At 37.6% G+C, this 13,791-nt stretch overlaps 1 protein-coding gene across 1 annotated transcript in view; it reads left to right on the plus strand.

Moving 5' to 3' along the window:
* The window catches only part of LOC127447932 (striated muscle-specific serine/threonine-protein kinase-like), a 123,093-nt gene extending 110,528 nt beyond the window's left edge, over positions 1-12,565 (plus strand). Inside the window, 6 exon segments of the mRNA XM_051710159.1 lie at positions 2,643-3,411; positions 4,749-4,988; positions 6,387-6,610; positions 6,868-6,943; positions 7,205-7,354; positions 9,904-12,565. Coding sequence (XP_051566119.1) covers positions 2,643-3,411; positions 4,749-4,988; positions 6,387-6,610; positions 6,868-6,943; positions 7,205-7,354; positions 9,904-10,150 — 1,706 coding nt within the window. The 3' untranslated portion in view covers positions 10,151-12,565.
* The last annotated feature ends 1,226 nt before the right edge of the window (positions 12,566-13,791 follow it).

The following is a 13,791-nucleotide window of genomic DNA, read 5'->3' on the forward strand; positions in this document are numbered from 1 at the left end:
CATTTTATATTGGCTGGCTTCCCACAATAGCTGAATTTGCAGAGCTAGCAAACACCAATTCCGTTTATGTGGTGTTTGCTGTAATCTTTGCTATCGTCAGTTTACTCCGAGATCGGCACACAGGTGCTTCAAAGTCCCCTAGCGACAATTTAGCTATTGCAACGAGACAATTAAAGATATTTAAGACAATGGTAGAAGAGAGTGTAGTTCTGTTCAGTTTGGAGTTCAGTTTATCGATAACCTTATCACAGGGAATTCGAAGCCCTACAGCTGCATGCTGATCTTGGAATAAACTGACGATAGCAAAGATTCCATCTTTGACGACGCCACATAAATGGAATAGGTGCTAGCTTTAATTGTTTGCTCCATCGGTTAGCACCCTAGCTCTGCAAATTCAGCTATTGTGTGTGTGAACCCTGCCAACATAAAACGAAATCGCTATAGTGCGATTGACTGCATTAACCTCACGTTAGCTATGTGCATTGAGTGCCTTTCAGACGGTAGACACGAACACTCTGTCACCTTGCCAGCTAAGGAACACTACATTGCATTGCTTGCTCCTCTAATTGACTCAAATTCAAACAGCTGCAAACACTGGTTGATGTTACTGTAGCTAGCTAGCAAACATCAGCTAACCACTAGCTGACATAAAGAGTGAGTGACCTGTAATTCAATGCAGCGAAAATGAAGACTGGTGACGGTTATAAATGTGTTTTATTGTATTGAGTGGTAGAAGTAAAGAAATGTCTAACATATCCTTTGTTTGAACTATTTACTGGAGGGCAGCCACCAACGACAGACCCTGTCAGATTCTCACACATGCACTATACCTGCATCATGTGCCACTGCTGAGGGCTTTGATTCCTTCAAAAATTTTAAAGATCTTAATCACCTTTCAACCTTTTTCTAGAAGTGAAAATAAACTATTGTCTTAGTTAATATGTGGTTGTGGAAACAACAAGTATAATAATAATATATTATATATGTACTGTATATACTGTATAACTATACAAGATCATAAAATGTGGTTTAAAATAGTTAAGTGAATAAAGTGTCACACAGCAGGACACTAATGACAATGCTTAAAATGTAATGCCAATTACTCACATAACTATGTGTAAATGTTTATTTAAAAAAAAAATCAATGAAAAAAGCTGGCTAGATAGAACAAATATAAATATATGTAAAACAAAATAAACATACCTCTTAAAGTGTAGATCTTTGCAGATATTTTGCAGATTAATTGCTCATATTTTCACTCTGTGAGTTTGTTGCATCTTTATATCTACAGTGTTTTAATGATTATTCTTGAGAATAAAGTGAAAAGCCCAATGCTTTGACAAGTGCTGTTTCTGCTTTCCTTTAAAGAAAGTAAGCCTCAGAGACTCAAATAGCCACAAAGTAATATTTTTCATGACTTATTTTCTGTATGTTTATCAGATGTGAGCATTATTCAGCAAGTCGCACTTCAGCTCCCAGTAATGCTTTGTGGTATGAATAAATTATGCAAATGACCATGTACTGCTCATAGCTTTACTGTTTGCAGATTTTATATATGCTGCTGTTATTGTATTTGTTATAATTTGCAGTTATTTGTCATTTAGTGATTATTCAGATCTCATCTTATACTTAATATGTTGTCTTTGGTTGTCACCATTATTGTTATTTGTATGTCAAATAATGAGTTCCACAGGAGGTACATAGTTTAAACGCACATACGGAAATGCGCTATTACATCTAAGCAATTTTAAACTAAAAGTCATATCAGTTTTGTAAAATAAAAGCCATTGTCTTGGCTTTACCTTACAAAGTTTTTTGAATATTCACTCTCTAATGGAGTCTGCGTAGGCATGTTGTAGCCCTGGGCAGCCGCCTATATCACCTGTAGGATGGGCCGGTACTTGGGCGGAAATGGGCTGGCCCAAATTACCCAGCAGCCCACCGGGAAAACGCCCGGTGCTCCTGAAGGCCAGTCTGCCCCTGTTGGTAATCCAGCACATTACCAAAATTGTTTATCGCACAAAAGTAAAATAAAAATCCCCTAAAATCAATTAAATGTATTATTAACAATAATATTAATAATGATAATAAATTATTATTTATTATTGGTTTCCAAATGCCTCTTGAATTTGGAAAGTTTCTTGCTCTCAGCTGCTAATAATTAATCGCACAAAACCCTGTTTATCCTAGTCGTAAGTGAACACGTATTTAATGTAGTCTGGGTTGTCTTTTCTTTTACCTTGCATAGTTTTTTTCTTGGTTTTTTAAGAATAAAGGAATGCCATGCAACCTGTCCATATTGGCATCTGCCTAACTTGGCTAGCTTCATACAAAGTGACAGATGAATTAGATGTCAACAACAAAAGATATGGGGACTGTTTCCTCCTCCTCTTTAAAAGTTCATAATCCTATTCATTTTGTTATTCAAACTATGTACAATTATATGGTTAGTTACATTTTTTTTATTTTTTTTTATTTTTTTTTTTTGCATTTAACACTGTTTTTTCACCGGTCTCTGCAACCCTGTCAGAACAGACCTGCTGATAGAGAAATCTGAAATGAAAGACTTTGCATAGCACATTATGATTTTAATACACCTTCTGTACACATTTTCATTTTTTAAATCCATTTGTTATCTACAGCACCTCAAAAGTCCAGTGGAACAGTTGTTGTCAAAACACTTTCTTCAGCTCCTGGACCTGCAGTGGTAAAATCTACCATGACTGTGCCTGCAATGAAGCCTGCTGGTATAAAACCATCAGTTCCACCAACAACTTCTGCCCCCTCTACAGCCCAGCCGTTAAAGCCTATCTCTCCACCTACTGCTCTTGTTTCAGCTTCTACACCGTCCCCTGCTCCCCTTGCCCCTGCCCATCGTACCACACCTGACATTCAAACTCCAGCCCCTGGTGCTCCTACCCCAGCTAAATCCAAGACCACCCTCAGCATTACAATGGCAAAGCCCTCTCCAGCCTCCCCTGCAGCTCAGCCCCCTCCCGCCAAACCCTCGCCCCCTGTCGTACTGCCCAAACCTCAGAGCCCTGTCACTATTGTCACATCCCCAGCCCAAACTCCCCCTGTGTCTCCACCTCCTCTGGTGTCTCCTCCTCCTGCTATCAGCAAGCCTATCTCTTCGGTGCCTATGTATGTCCCAGCTACCACAAAAGCACAAGTGACACCAGCCACCCCAAATATGTCCTCTCCTGCCCTGTCACCACCGGTGGTGTTGGTTACAAGCCTGAGTCCTGTAGGGGAGGGTACAGGTACACCCAGTCGTATGACCCCAAGTGGAAGATCTACTCCGTCTGGATTCATCACGGGGCGCATGACTCCTTCGGGAAAACCTGGAGACTCAACCCTAAGGCAGGGAGTGCCCCAGAAACCATACACATTCATGGATGAGAAAGCTAGGTAAAGTGTCAGTGACTGATCGCTTTCATATTGCCCTGTACTAGTATCAGAAATTTATTTTTTATTAAAGGTCAAAATTTATTTTCAGGGGAATTTTTCTCATTTATGTGGGCTTTTTTCTCACATACTGTAATTTAAAAACAGACAGCGTGCCATTCATTTATGTCAAATACTCCAATTAAATTATTGAATTTAAATTAATGTTACAGGTTTAATAAAAAATTTTTTTGATTAGTCCCTTCTTTTGAAAAAAAAAAAAAATAAATAAAAAGCAAAAATGACGGTTACAGGTTACAAGCAATTACTATGGAAGGGACTGGGACCAGTCCTTAAACATTAAAATACACACTGTTTCAAAAGTAGAGCCACAAGATGTAAACATTATACATTTTTACATGATCTTAGTGTTATAAAATCTCTGTTCTACATGATTTTAGTGTGATAATATTGTTTACAGAATTTACCAGCGTTGCGTTGTCATGTTATGGTTGTAATATTAGATATAGCTTTACAGTGACAAGTTAAGTAAGCAGTTTTATTACACTAAAATGATGTTAACATCTATAAAATGTATGTCTTGTGGCCATACTTTTGAAACAATGTGTATTTTAAGGTTTATGGACTGGCCCCATTCACTTCCATTGGATGTATTTTGCTGTAACCTCAATTTTCGCTTTTTGAAAATAAGTGAAGGATGAGTTGAAATTCTATTTTGTGGTAATTAACGTTATGCCACAAACGCTGTCAATTGAGCTTCACTTTTATTGAACCCGGAACATTCCTTTAATTCTCAGTATGAACAGTTGTGGCTATAATGGGCTTACCCATTAAATGAAAACTAAATAAAATACATAAGTAGCTTTAAATAAAGCACATGAAGATATTTCCTTCACTATCCGGTCAAACTTTTCTATTTAAAAATAATAATAATACAATTTTAGTTTTGTATAGAAATTCATATGCAGTCACAATTTATATTTGTCTACAAAACAAATGTCAAGCATTTAAGCATAAGCCTTTAGATCAAAGGATTTAAGACAATAAGATGCATAAATTCAGTCAAGGGTGTCCAAACTTTTGACTTGTGGTGTAAATAGGCCTGGACTAAAACATTATGAAATATTTCATGTTAGATGACAATTAAAAAACACTATTGATTTCACAACAGGAGCATTATTAGGGGATATTAGTGGCACTTTTGTTATTCTAAGCCATGCTTGTCCTGAACCTTGGTTAATTTTTGATGCTGCACTGTACCTTGTAATGTAAACTTTATATTGCAGACAATGCATCTACAACCACTGACATCCTGAAATTACATTTTCTCCACCTCACAGAGGTCGTTTTGGTGTGATCAGAGAGTGTCGAGAAAATGCCACCGGTAACCAGTACATGGCCAAGATTGTTCCATATGAGCCTGAGAGCAAGCAGGCCGTGTTACAGGAGTATGACATCCTGAAGTCCCTCCACCACGAGAAGATCATGGCTCTTCATGAGGCCTATGTCACCCCACGCTACCTGGTGCTTATCTCTGAGTGCTGCTCAGGAAAAGAGCTGCTCTATAGCTTGATTGACAGGTCAGACTGCTGTTTCTTCATGCATATAGTGTGTGTCCTGAAGTCAGGCTTTCCTAAATCTGGACAATGCATTGTGTGGTAGGCTACTACACAAAGAAGGGTGGGGGGCAGGCCAATAGTGCTTGGTTTTGGATATTAGGTGCAATCTATAATAATCCTAATTTATATAGAAAGGAGGCATGCTTGCACTGAAAAGAATAACAATGACTTAAGGTCCCAGCTCACAAAGTGCTTCTTCATTCTTCGCTCGGAACCAAAAAGAAGATCAAAACAACAACTGAGCAACGACATACTGTTCACGAATATTCAGAAACCAGCCACGCTACAGCGGGAGCTGTTTAGAGGAGCTTTTAAATATGAGGATACACAAGACTACATGTAAAACATCAACTTATCTGACATTAAAATGTGTTATCAATTACTTCATGCCTCATTCTATGAGTAGAATTCACACTAGAGTAGTAAAAGAAGCTGTATTAACTACTCAATGATTATTTAAAGTAATACTGTATATATGCAGTAGATAATGTGTAATTTGTAATCTTTACCTTGTGCATTCATTTAACCAATGCGCTAACACGCTATACACAGCCATAATATGCGCCGATTGCAATCTGTTATTATAATTTATGATGACACTGATACTACTGCAAAGATGGGTGCATAAAAGAGTGTTAATGGGTAGAATAAAGACAAAAGAATGATAATAGGCATATCTTACTTTGGGCAGTTGTGTGAATGACTTTTGGCTGCAGATGGCACATGGATGGATGGGCACTTAAGAGTATTTGTGTAGATTTGATTTCTTTTGTAAACTAGCAATTAAACAAAAAAAATCAGATGACATTTTAAAGGAAAATGTCTCTATGCGAACGGTCGTACAGATGTAGGTAAGCACTCCATTGTGTTCATGTTGACTGATCTTAACTGACTGAACTGGAATTAGCGGTTGGCCTCAAAGTAGGTGGAGCTCCAGGTCACACCTACTGATGACGTGGACCAATGGCAGGCAATGACCAGGGTGTTTAGCAGCCAGTAAGAAGTTTTCCTGAAAGTTCACCCTGCCGAGATGTTACGAACCACTGAAAAGAATTAAAAATATTTATTTTTTGCCAGATTTTGTTCTAAATATCATCACACCAGTTCATTCTTCGATTTCATTGGAAGTGTGCAGGGGCTTTATTTAAATACAGCATAGTGCTATTCCAGCACATGCCTGGTTAAACTGGATTGCAGGTGGTTAGTAAATAAAACCAATTTTGTGCCAAAATACTGTAACACAAGTGGTACAACTGTTAAGTGAATATACACCAAAGTGGTTGTTAATCACTTGACTTGATAGTTTGTGCAATACAGGTTAGATTTTTTGGTTGTTTAGCTCTTTATCTCCCTTTCTAGATTCAGGTACTCTGAGGATGACGTGGTGGCATATATCGTACAGATACTTCAGGGTCTGGACTATCTGCACAGCCACAGAATCCTGCATCTGGATATCAAACCAGACAATATTATTGTTACCTACATGAATGTGGTGAAGATTATTGATTTTGGCAGTGCACAGACCTTCAATCCACTCTTCCTCAAGCAGTTCAGCCCACCCATTGGAACTCTGGACTATATGTGTAAGAGATAATTTTTGTGCAATATTTTGTGAATGAGGTTTTCTTTGTAATCTTTATCGGTGTTGGGTATTGATCTTTGTTATCTTTATCACTTGTAGATGCCTCTGTGTTCTATATTACCATGGTTTTTAAATTCCTTCTCCTTTAAGATCTTGTTTTTTATTTATTTATTTATTATTTTTGGAAGTATTTATGCATATCTTTGCAATCTGTAATTTGTGTTTTTGTTGTCCTGAATCCTTGCTGATTACTGAAAGCTCCTGAGATGTTGAAAGGGGACGTGGTGGGTCCACCAGCTGACATCTGGAGCATTGGTGTACTAACTTACATCATGTAAGTGCTGTCCACTGCAACCCTGTCTTTCTGAATTTCAGGGTGTTAAATGTAAAATATAACTTTGTCCACACTGGTGATGTGCTATCTATGTTATATAAAATTTAGCAAGAGGGAGCCTTAGTATTGTGTAAAATCATTTTATCTAATTTCTATTATTTTCACATTTTTGAAATTCTCTGGACCTTGTGAGCCAGGTGTCAGTGTCAGTGATTATTTTTGACATAAATGCTGTTGTGTGTAACTCTGTATACTGTTCAGGCTCAGCGGGAAGCTGCCGTTTACAGAGAATGACCCTGCTGAGACAGAGGCCAGAATCCAGGCCGCCAAGTTTGACCTCAGTAAGCTCTACCAAAATGTGTCCCAAAGTGCCTCTCTGTTCCTCAAGAAGATCCTGTGCAGCTACCCTTGGTGAGTACAACATCTCTTGAGATTTGGTGCATCACAAAGTTAATGTTCAGAGGTTAATTCCCCTGTAGTCTTAAGCCCAAAGTATACTTCGATCTTGACGCGAACACTCAACGTCTGTGTACAGTCGACCGCAAGCCTTTCAAAATATATGAATGTGCGTGCATACGGAGAATGTTGGCTCATGCATGCTATGATTGCTAAAAGACACCAGACTATTTATTTTCAAGAGTTTAGACCCACAAAGATGTGTTTATATTCCTTCAGACCAGTGGTGTAGTTATATCTGAAATTTGTGAAGCCCCCCCATGTAAAATGTGTAAGAAATATAATTTTTCCCCAAAAAATTTAAAAATTGGCTTTAGTAATTATAGTCCCCACATGAACTTACAAAATGTATATCGGGGTATGTTTCTTGCTGGCATGGTGTACACTACTAAGAACAATGGTATGGTAACTTGATGTTAAATATGTATTTAAATTAATAGGTGTCATTAATGTTCCTTTCATTAGGCTACTAAGAAAATTGTTAATATAATTAATTAATAAACGAATACATACATACATAGATAACATGCAATAAACTGTTAAGCATTGTATAGCTAATATGAGTGTAATAATGTTCACATTAACACATTATCTTGTATTACCATATATAGCCTACATAAGAAATGGTTATTTTTTTTTATTTGTGTACTATAATGTGCTTTTCTGTGTATAGTGAAATTGCTTTCCTGCTTTGAAATATAAATTGAAATGATTAGATATCACAAGAAAAAGGCACCACCAACCAAAAAAAAAAAAAAAAAAAGAAAGACATTTGATATAATTACGGGACACAGTTGTCCAGCAACTGCGAAGAGTATCAGAAACTAGCATGGGTGCAATAACATGCAGTATTTTCACAAAGATTAATTGCATAAGTTAAATTTAAATGTGTGTGTATATATATATATATATATATATATATATATATATATACGTTTAGCAGGGAAATAAATTTACAGCGGAAAATATGGTTACTCCAGGGATGCTTGCACATCAGCATTAGACGCTGGAAATGTCCCGTCCCTTACTGAAATGGAAAATATGATTGTTTAGCAAATATCCAATCATGTCTGAAATGAACGTTCTGATTGGTGGATCAGCTTAGTCGGACTTTCTGTCTTGCCCATGCCATTAGTTGCGCTCCATCCTCCCGCAGCTCCATGCGTGTTTAGAGAGAAGCTCTGTACACTTAAAAAAATAAAAAATGTAAACAAAAACACAATTCACTAACGGTGCTGCGGCATCACGTTAGCAGACTGCAAAAGTTCCAGGTCAAAAGCCTACTCGTTGTTCTGGCGGCCATACATATCATCACTTATTTTAGGTGGGTATACGCAAAATCCTAAGAAAGATAGGTGGGCATACGGCGTATGCCTGCATATGCCCTAGACTACACTACTGCTTCAGACTCGAGTTATAGAAATGCAGGTACTGTATCTCCTCACGCCCTCACACACACACTCTTGATGAGCACATATCTTCGTTTCATGTTATTTACCAGCGATTGCATCATCTTGTAGTGCTTTTTCATGACAGCAATGGCTCAAATGTGAGTGTTGCCACCTTGTGGACCAACTAATTCGTAAATAATAAATAATTCATAAATAATTCCAGGCGCATGCGCATTCTGTGTGCTCAAAGACACGTGTTTAGAAAAATCGGGCTACACACGTTCAGTGCTCGCATACTCTGCTTATGACGAAATTTGCGGCACAAGTCTTGTTCGTGGACGCTTAGCAATCGCGTCTGACCAAAGTATACTTTGACTAAAATGGCAAAGGTCTTGGCCGTATATCAGTTTAAATTGGCAAAGAACTGCCCAATTAAACAGGAAAAACCTTCTAACTGACATGTAAATCCTTCAATCACAGTCGGTTTTGTCATTGCGTGCCGTTTAGGGGCAGGGTTATTGGAGATATATCATATCATAAAAAAGGCTGACATCGAAAAGAAATAAGTTGCATAATGGCACGTAGGTCTCCTCTAGTGATTGCACAGAAAACATATGGGAATATAGCAAAAAATGTGTACAGCATACCATACTCTGAATATCTTTAAAAATTTGATGTCACTAATCTGGCAAATGTGGGCAAATCTGGGAATTATTTTGTCCTCAAAAGCACTCATTATATCAACGGGGAACCTTGTGAACACGACTCTGTTTCCAGGCAGACTGATAAAAGTCCTGTGTGCCTCGACTCGCAGAAGTTCTATTAAATCAGCCAATAAGATTTGGGCTGTGTGGATTAAGAAAGTGTTTTCAAATTTTGTGTGCTGTATGCATCAGACAGTTACCGACTGTGGCCGGTTCGTGGGCATTCCGTCTGAGGCTGAGACTTATTCCCCTGAAAAGTTTCAACTTGTTTAAAAAAAGTAATTAGTTTTGCAAAAGAAATTACAATTTTTTTATTTTTTATTTCCTATAAGTCATCTACCTTTCAGTGCAGGTCAGCTAACGTGTCTCAAAGCTAACTGATTTCTTATGTGTGCATGTTGTGTTTTAGGGCCCGACCGACCATTAAAGACTGCTTTAACAATTCGTGGCTGCAGGATGCTTACCTAATGAGATTGCGGAGACAGACTCTCACCTTCACCACCACACGCCTCAAGGAGTTCCTGGAGCAACAGCAGCAGATAAGGGCCGAGGTGGCAACAAAGCACAAAGTCCTTCTACGTTCCTACCAGAGTACCCCTCAGACCCCATCCACCCCCTCAACACCCAGCACCCCTACAACACCCATCTCTCAGTGAGCTCCACCACTGGGCATTCTCCAGAGAGACAAGAAAAGGGCTCCAGGGGTCTTTGGGACAATGACACAGAGAGACACAGCATCAAGACATCCCAGCAACCTTTACACTGCCGGTTAATGTGCAGTATGTATAAGAAGATCTTCAACAGGATCTCCTGCTCTGGTCCACAGAGTTGAGACAGTTTTGAGACAAGAAACACAAACAGAAACATTTCTTGTCCAAGCTGACAAAAACATAACGGGCATCGATGCATTTACCTTTGTCAGCTGTGGCCAGCATGCACAGTGCAGCTGAGTTTATTGTCCAGGAACTTGTCCATATTTTAAGCTCTTTCCCTCTACTGTAGGACACATTTTCCCATGACTTTCTGACAAACCTACTTTAGCTATTATCAGTGTTGCGTCTCTAGCAAGGGGTCGGGAACTTTGGACCCATCCTGGTCGAGCAGAGTGACTGTGTTTCTTACACAAAACCCATTATAGTCCATCACTTGACGCAAAAAAATGTCATGTCAGTGTGTATTTTTTGTGGTGTCTTCCACCTGTAAACCAGGGCCTTGAGATTTGTGGAAAATGGTGTATATCTTTTTTTCAACTAGTTTATATGGCATAATTAAGACTTTTATTACTAGTAGTTGTTATACTGAACGTGATTATCAGTATAAATGAAAATTATTGATAGCTCACTGACTGAATAATGTTGAGCACTCTAGTTTTTACTGTAGTGCCATCAACTAAGATTTTTCGTCTTTTACTAAAGTGTATTGACCTAAACTAAAGTGGATTGAATTTATTGTAATATTAAAAAAGGCTTTTGTGGACCTCACAGTTTTTAGAGAGCGACATTTGTGCGAGAATTCCCAGTGCATTAAAGCACATTGAGAAATTATGTGAATTCAACTTTTTATATGTTGCTTTGAACACCAGGAATGTATTATTTATGGCAGATGTCAGTGCATCGGTATAGCATACAGTAGCATACAGCATGCATCAGGAAAAATTCCTCTTCATAGCATAACTGCAGCACCATTGTTTTGGGAGAAAACTCAGTCCATGTGTATTTGAGAGGATGTTATGGTGGCCAAAGTTGTCTTTAGCATCAGAAAGCTGGTTAAAGACGTATTTGACTAGTGATCTTGTAAAGAGGCTTTTAACTTGATTGGATGGAATGGAGCTGTCTCAGTGAAGTGCCAATTTTCACTCTTGTCAACCTGATTTTAATTTTATTAGAGACAATGTTATAACATATATAGTTTGTATTATTTCAATTTATTTTTTAACAATGTGCATCCTGTTTGGTGAACATAGAGTTACAGAACCAGTGCTTGTTTTATTTTTTGTTTGTTTTTTAATTTAATGTTAATGAATCAAATGGATGAATTAGGGATTCTTATTAACACACTAAAAAAGGGTCTTCTATTTGTAACCTCATCAGGGGCGTAGCAATCATTTCAAAAGTGAGGGGGACAGAACGATTAGCGCAAGACGAACATAAACATATAAGATATATTTTTAAGGCTCTCAATCGATTAAACATTTTTATTGAATTAATTACGAGTGACCAGTGAATTTTAACTTTTGCATTTATACATTTATACATTTGCTGTATGAAAGACAAAGCGTAACCACATTTGCCCAGTGAAAAATTGCAGGGAATGAACTTTGGTTTTGTTGAAAGTGAGGGGAACATGTCCCCCGCATCCCCTGCGTATTCTACACCCATGAACCTCATAATGCCCTATTTAAAAATGACAGAAAACCTACAAAATGGCAAGCCAAGTGGGGGGAAATATAAAAAGTAATGTCCTTATTGTTTTATTATCATCCAATTACATTTAGTGGCACATAAAAGTAATGTTGTCACCGCAACACCTTTGACCTTCTTATCACATATAGTAAAATATTGGCTTGGATTATGAATTTTAGTTCGCTCTGTGTTTATTGCAGTACTTGCTATGATGGTTCAGTGCAAACTTTCTTCTGTTTTTTATTACTTTGCATAAATGCTATCCTAGGCTTTTTTTCTAGCATAATTTGTTTATAACTTGGGATATTCAAATAAGAGTTGATAAAGCTTTAAATACAGTTTCAAATAATACAGTATGATGCAAGATTTAAAACTGAGTGAAAAGACATAGAATCACAGTAATGAGAAAAGAATTGTTGGACAGCTGTATGTTGTTGTGAATAAGGTTTTATATTATTTCATGTGTGTGCGTGTGTGTGTGTTTACTACTCTCTTTAGTCATGCCGAACAACCCTTTAATGTGAAACTAAATCAAGCTTTTCTGGAATGAATTATGTTGCACTAAAACAGTGACAAAAATGTGGAGATAATATGAATGTTTTACAGTAGAATGAAGTGTGTATATGTTGATATTAAAACATGACCTTTCATGAATAAAATCAGCTGTCAGCAATACTGAATGGACTCTTCATTAATTTCAAAGAAGTATATGTATTCAATATGTATTCAATACTGGTGGCAAAAAGTTTGGAATGATGTAAAGATTTTACTCTTATGGAAAGAAATTGGTACTTTTATTTAACAAAGTGGCATTTAACTGATCACAATGTATAGTCGGGACATTAATAATGTGAAAAATTACTATTACAGTTTGAAAGAAATGTTTAGAACTTCTTAAACTACTTCAAAGAGTTCTCATCAAAAAATCCTCCACGTGCAGCAATGACAGCTTTGCAGATCCTTGGCATTCTAGCTGTCAGTTTGTTCAGATACTCGGGTGACATTTCACCCCACACTTCCTGTAGCACTTGCCAAAGATGTGGCTGTCTTGTCGGGCACTTCTCACGCACCTTACAGTCTAGCTGATCCCACAAAAGCTCAATGGGTTTAAGATCCATAACACTCTTTTCCAATTATCTGTTGTCCAATGTCTGTGTTTCTTTGCCCACTCTAACCTTTTCTTTTTGTTTTTCTATTTCAAAAATGGCTTTTTCTTTGCAATTCTTCCCAGAAGGCCTGCACCCCTGAGTCTTCTCTTTACTGCTGTACATGAAACTGGTGTTGAATGGGTAGAATTCAATGAAGCTGTCAGCTGAGGACATGTGAGGCATCTATTTCTCAAACTAGACACTCTGATATACTTATCCTCTTGTTTAGTTGTACATCTGGCCTTCCACATCTCTTTCTGTCCTTGTTAGAGCCAGTTGTCCGTTGTCTTTGAAGACTGTAGTGTACACCTTTGTATGAAATCTTCAGTTTTTTGGCAATTTCAAGCATTGTACAGCCTTCATTCATCAAAACAATGATTGACTGACGAGTTTCTAGAGAAAGCGGTTTCTTTTTTGCCATTTTTGACCTAATATTGACCTTAAGACATGCCAGTCTATTGCATACTGTGAAAACTCAAAAACAAACACAATGTTAAGCTTCATTTAACGAACCAAACAGCTTTCAACTGTGTTTGATATAATGGCAAGTGATTTTCTAGTACCAAATTAGCAATTTAGCATGATTACTCAAGGATAAGGTGTTGGAGTGATGGCTGCTGGAAATGGGGCCTGGCTAGATTTGATCAAAAATGAAGAATTTTTTCAAATAGTGATAGTGCTGTTTTTTTTATATCAGTAATGACTTGACTATACTTTGTGATCAGTTGATGCCACTTTTGGTGAATT

This window comes from Myxocyprinus asiaticus, chromosome 11, assembly GCF_019703515.2.
Source record: "Myxocyprinus asiaticus isolate MX2 ecotype Aquarium Trade chromosome 11, UBuf_Myxa_2, whole genome shotgun sequence".
NCBI classification, from domain to species: domain Eukaryota; kingdom Metazoa; phylum Chordata; class Actinopteri; order Cypriniformes; family Catostomidae; genus Myxocyprinus; species Myxocyprinus asiaticus.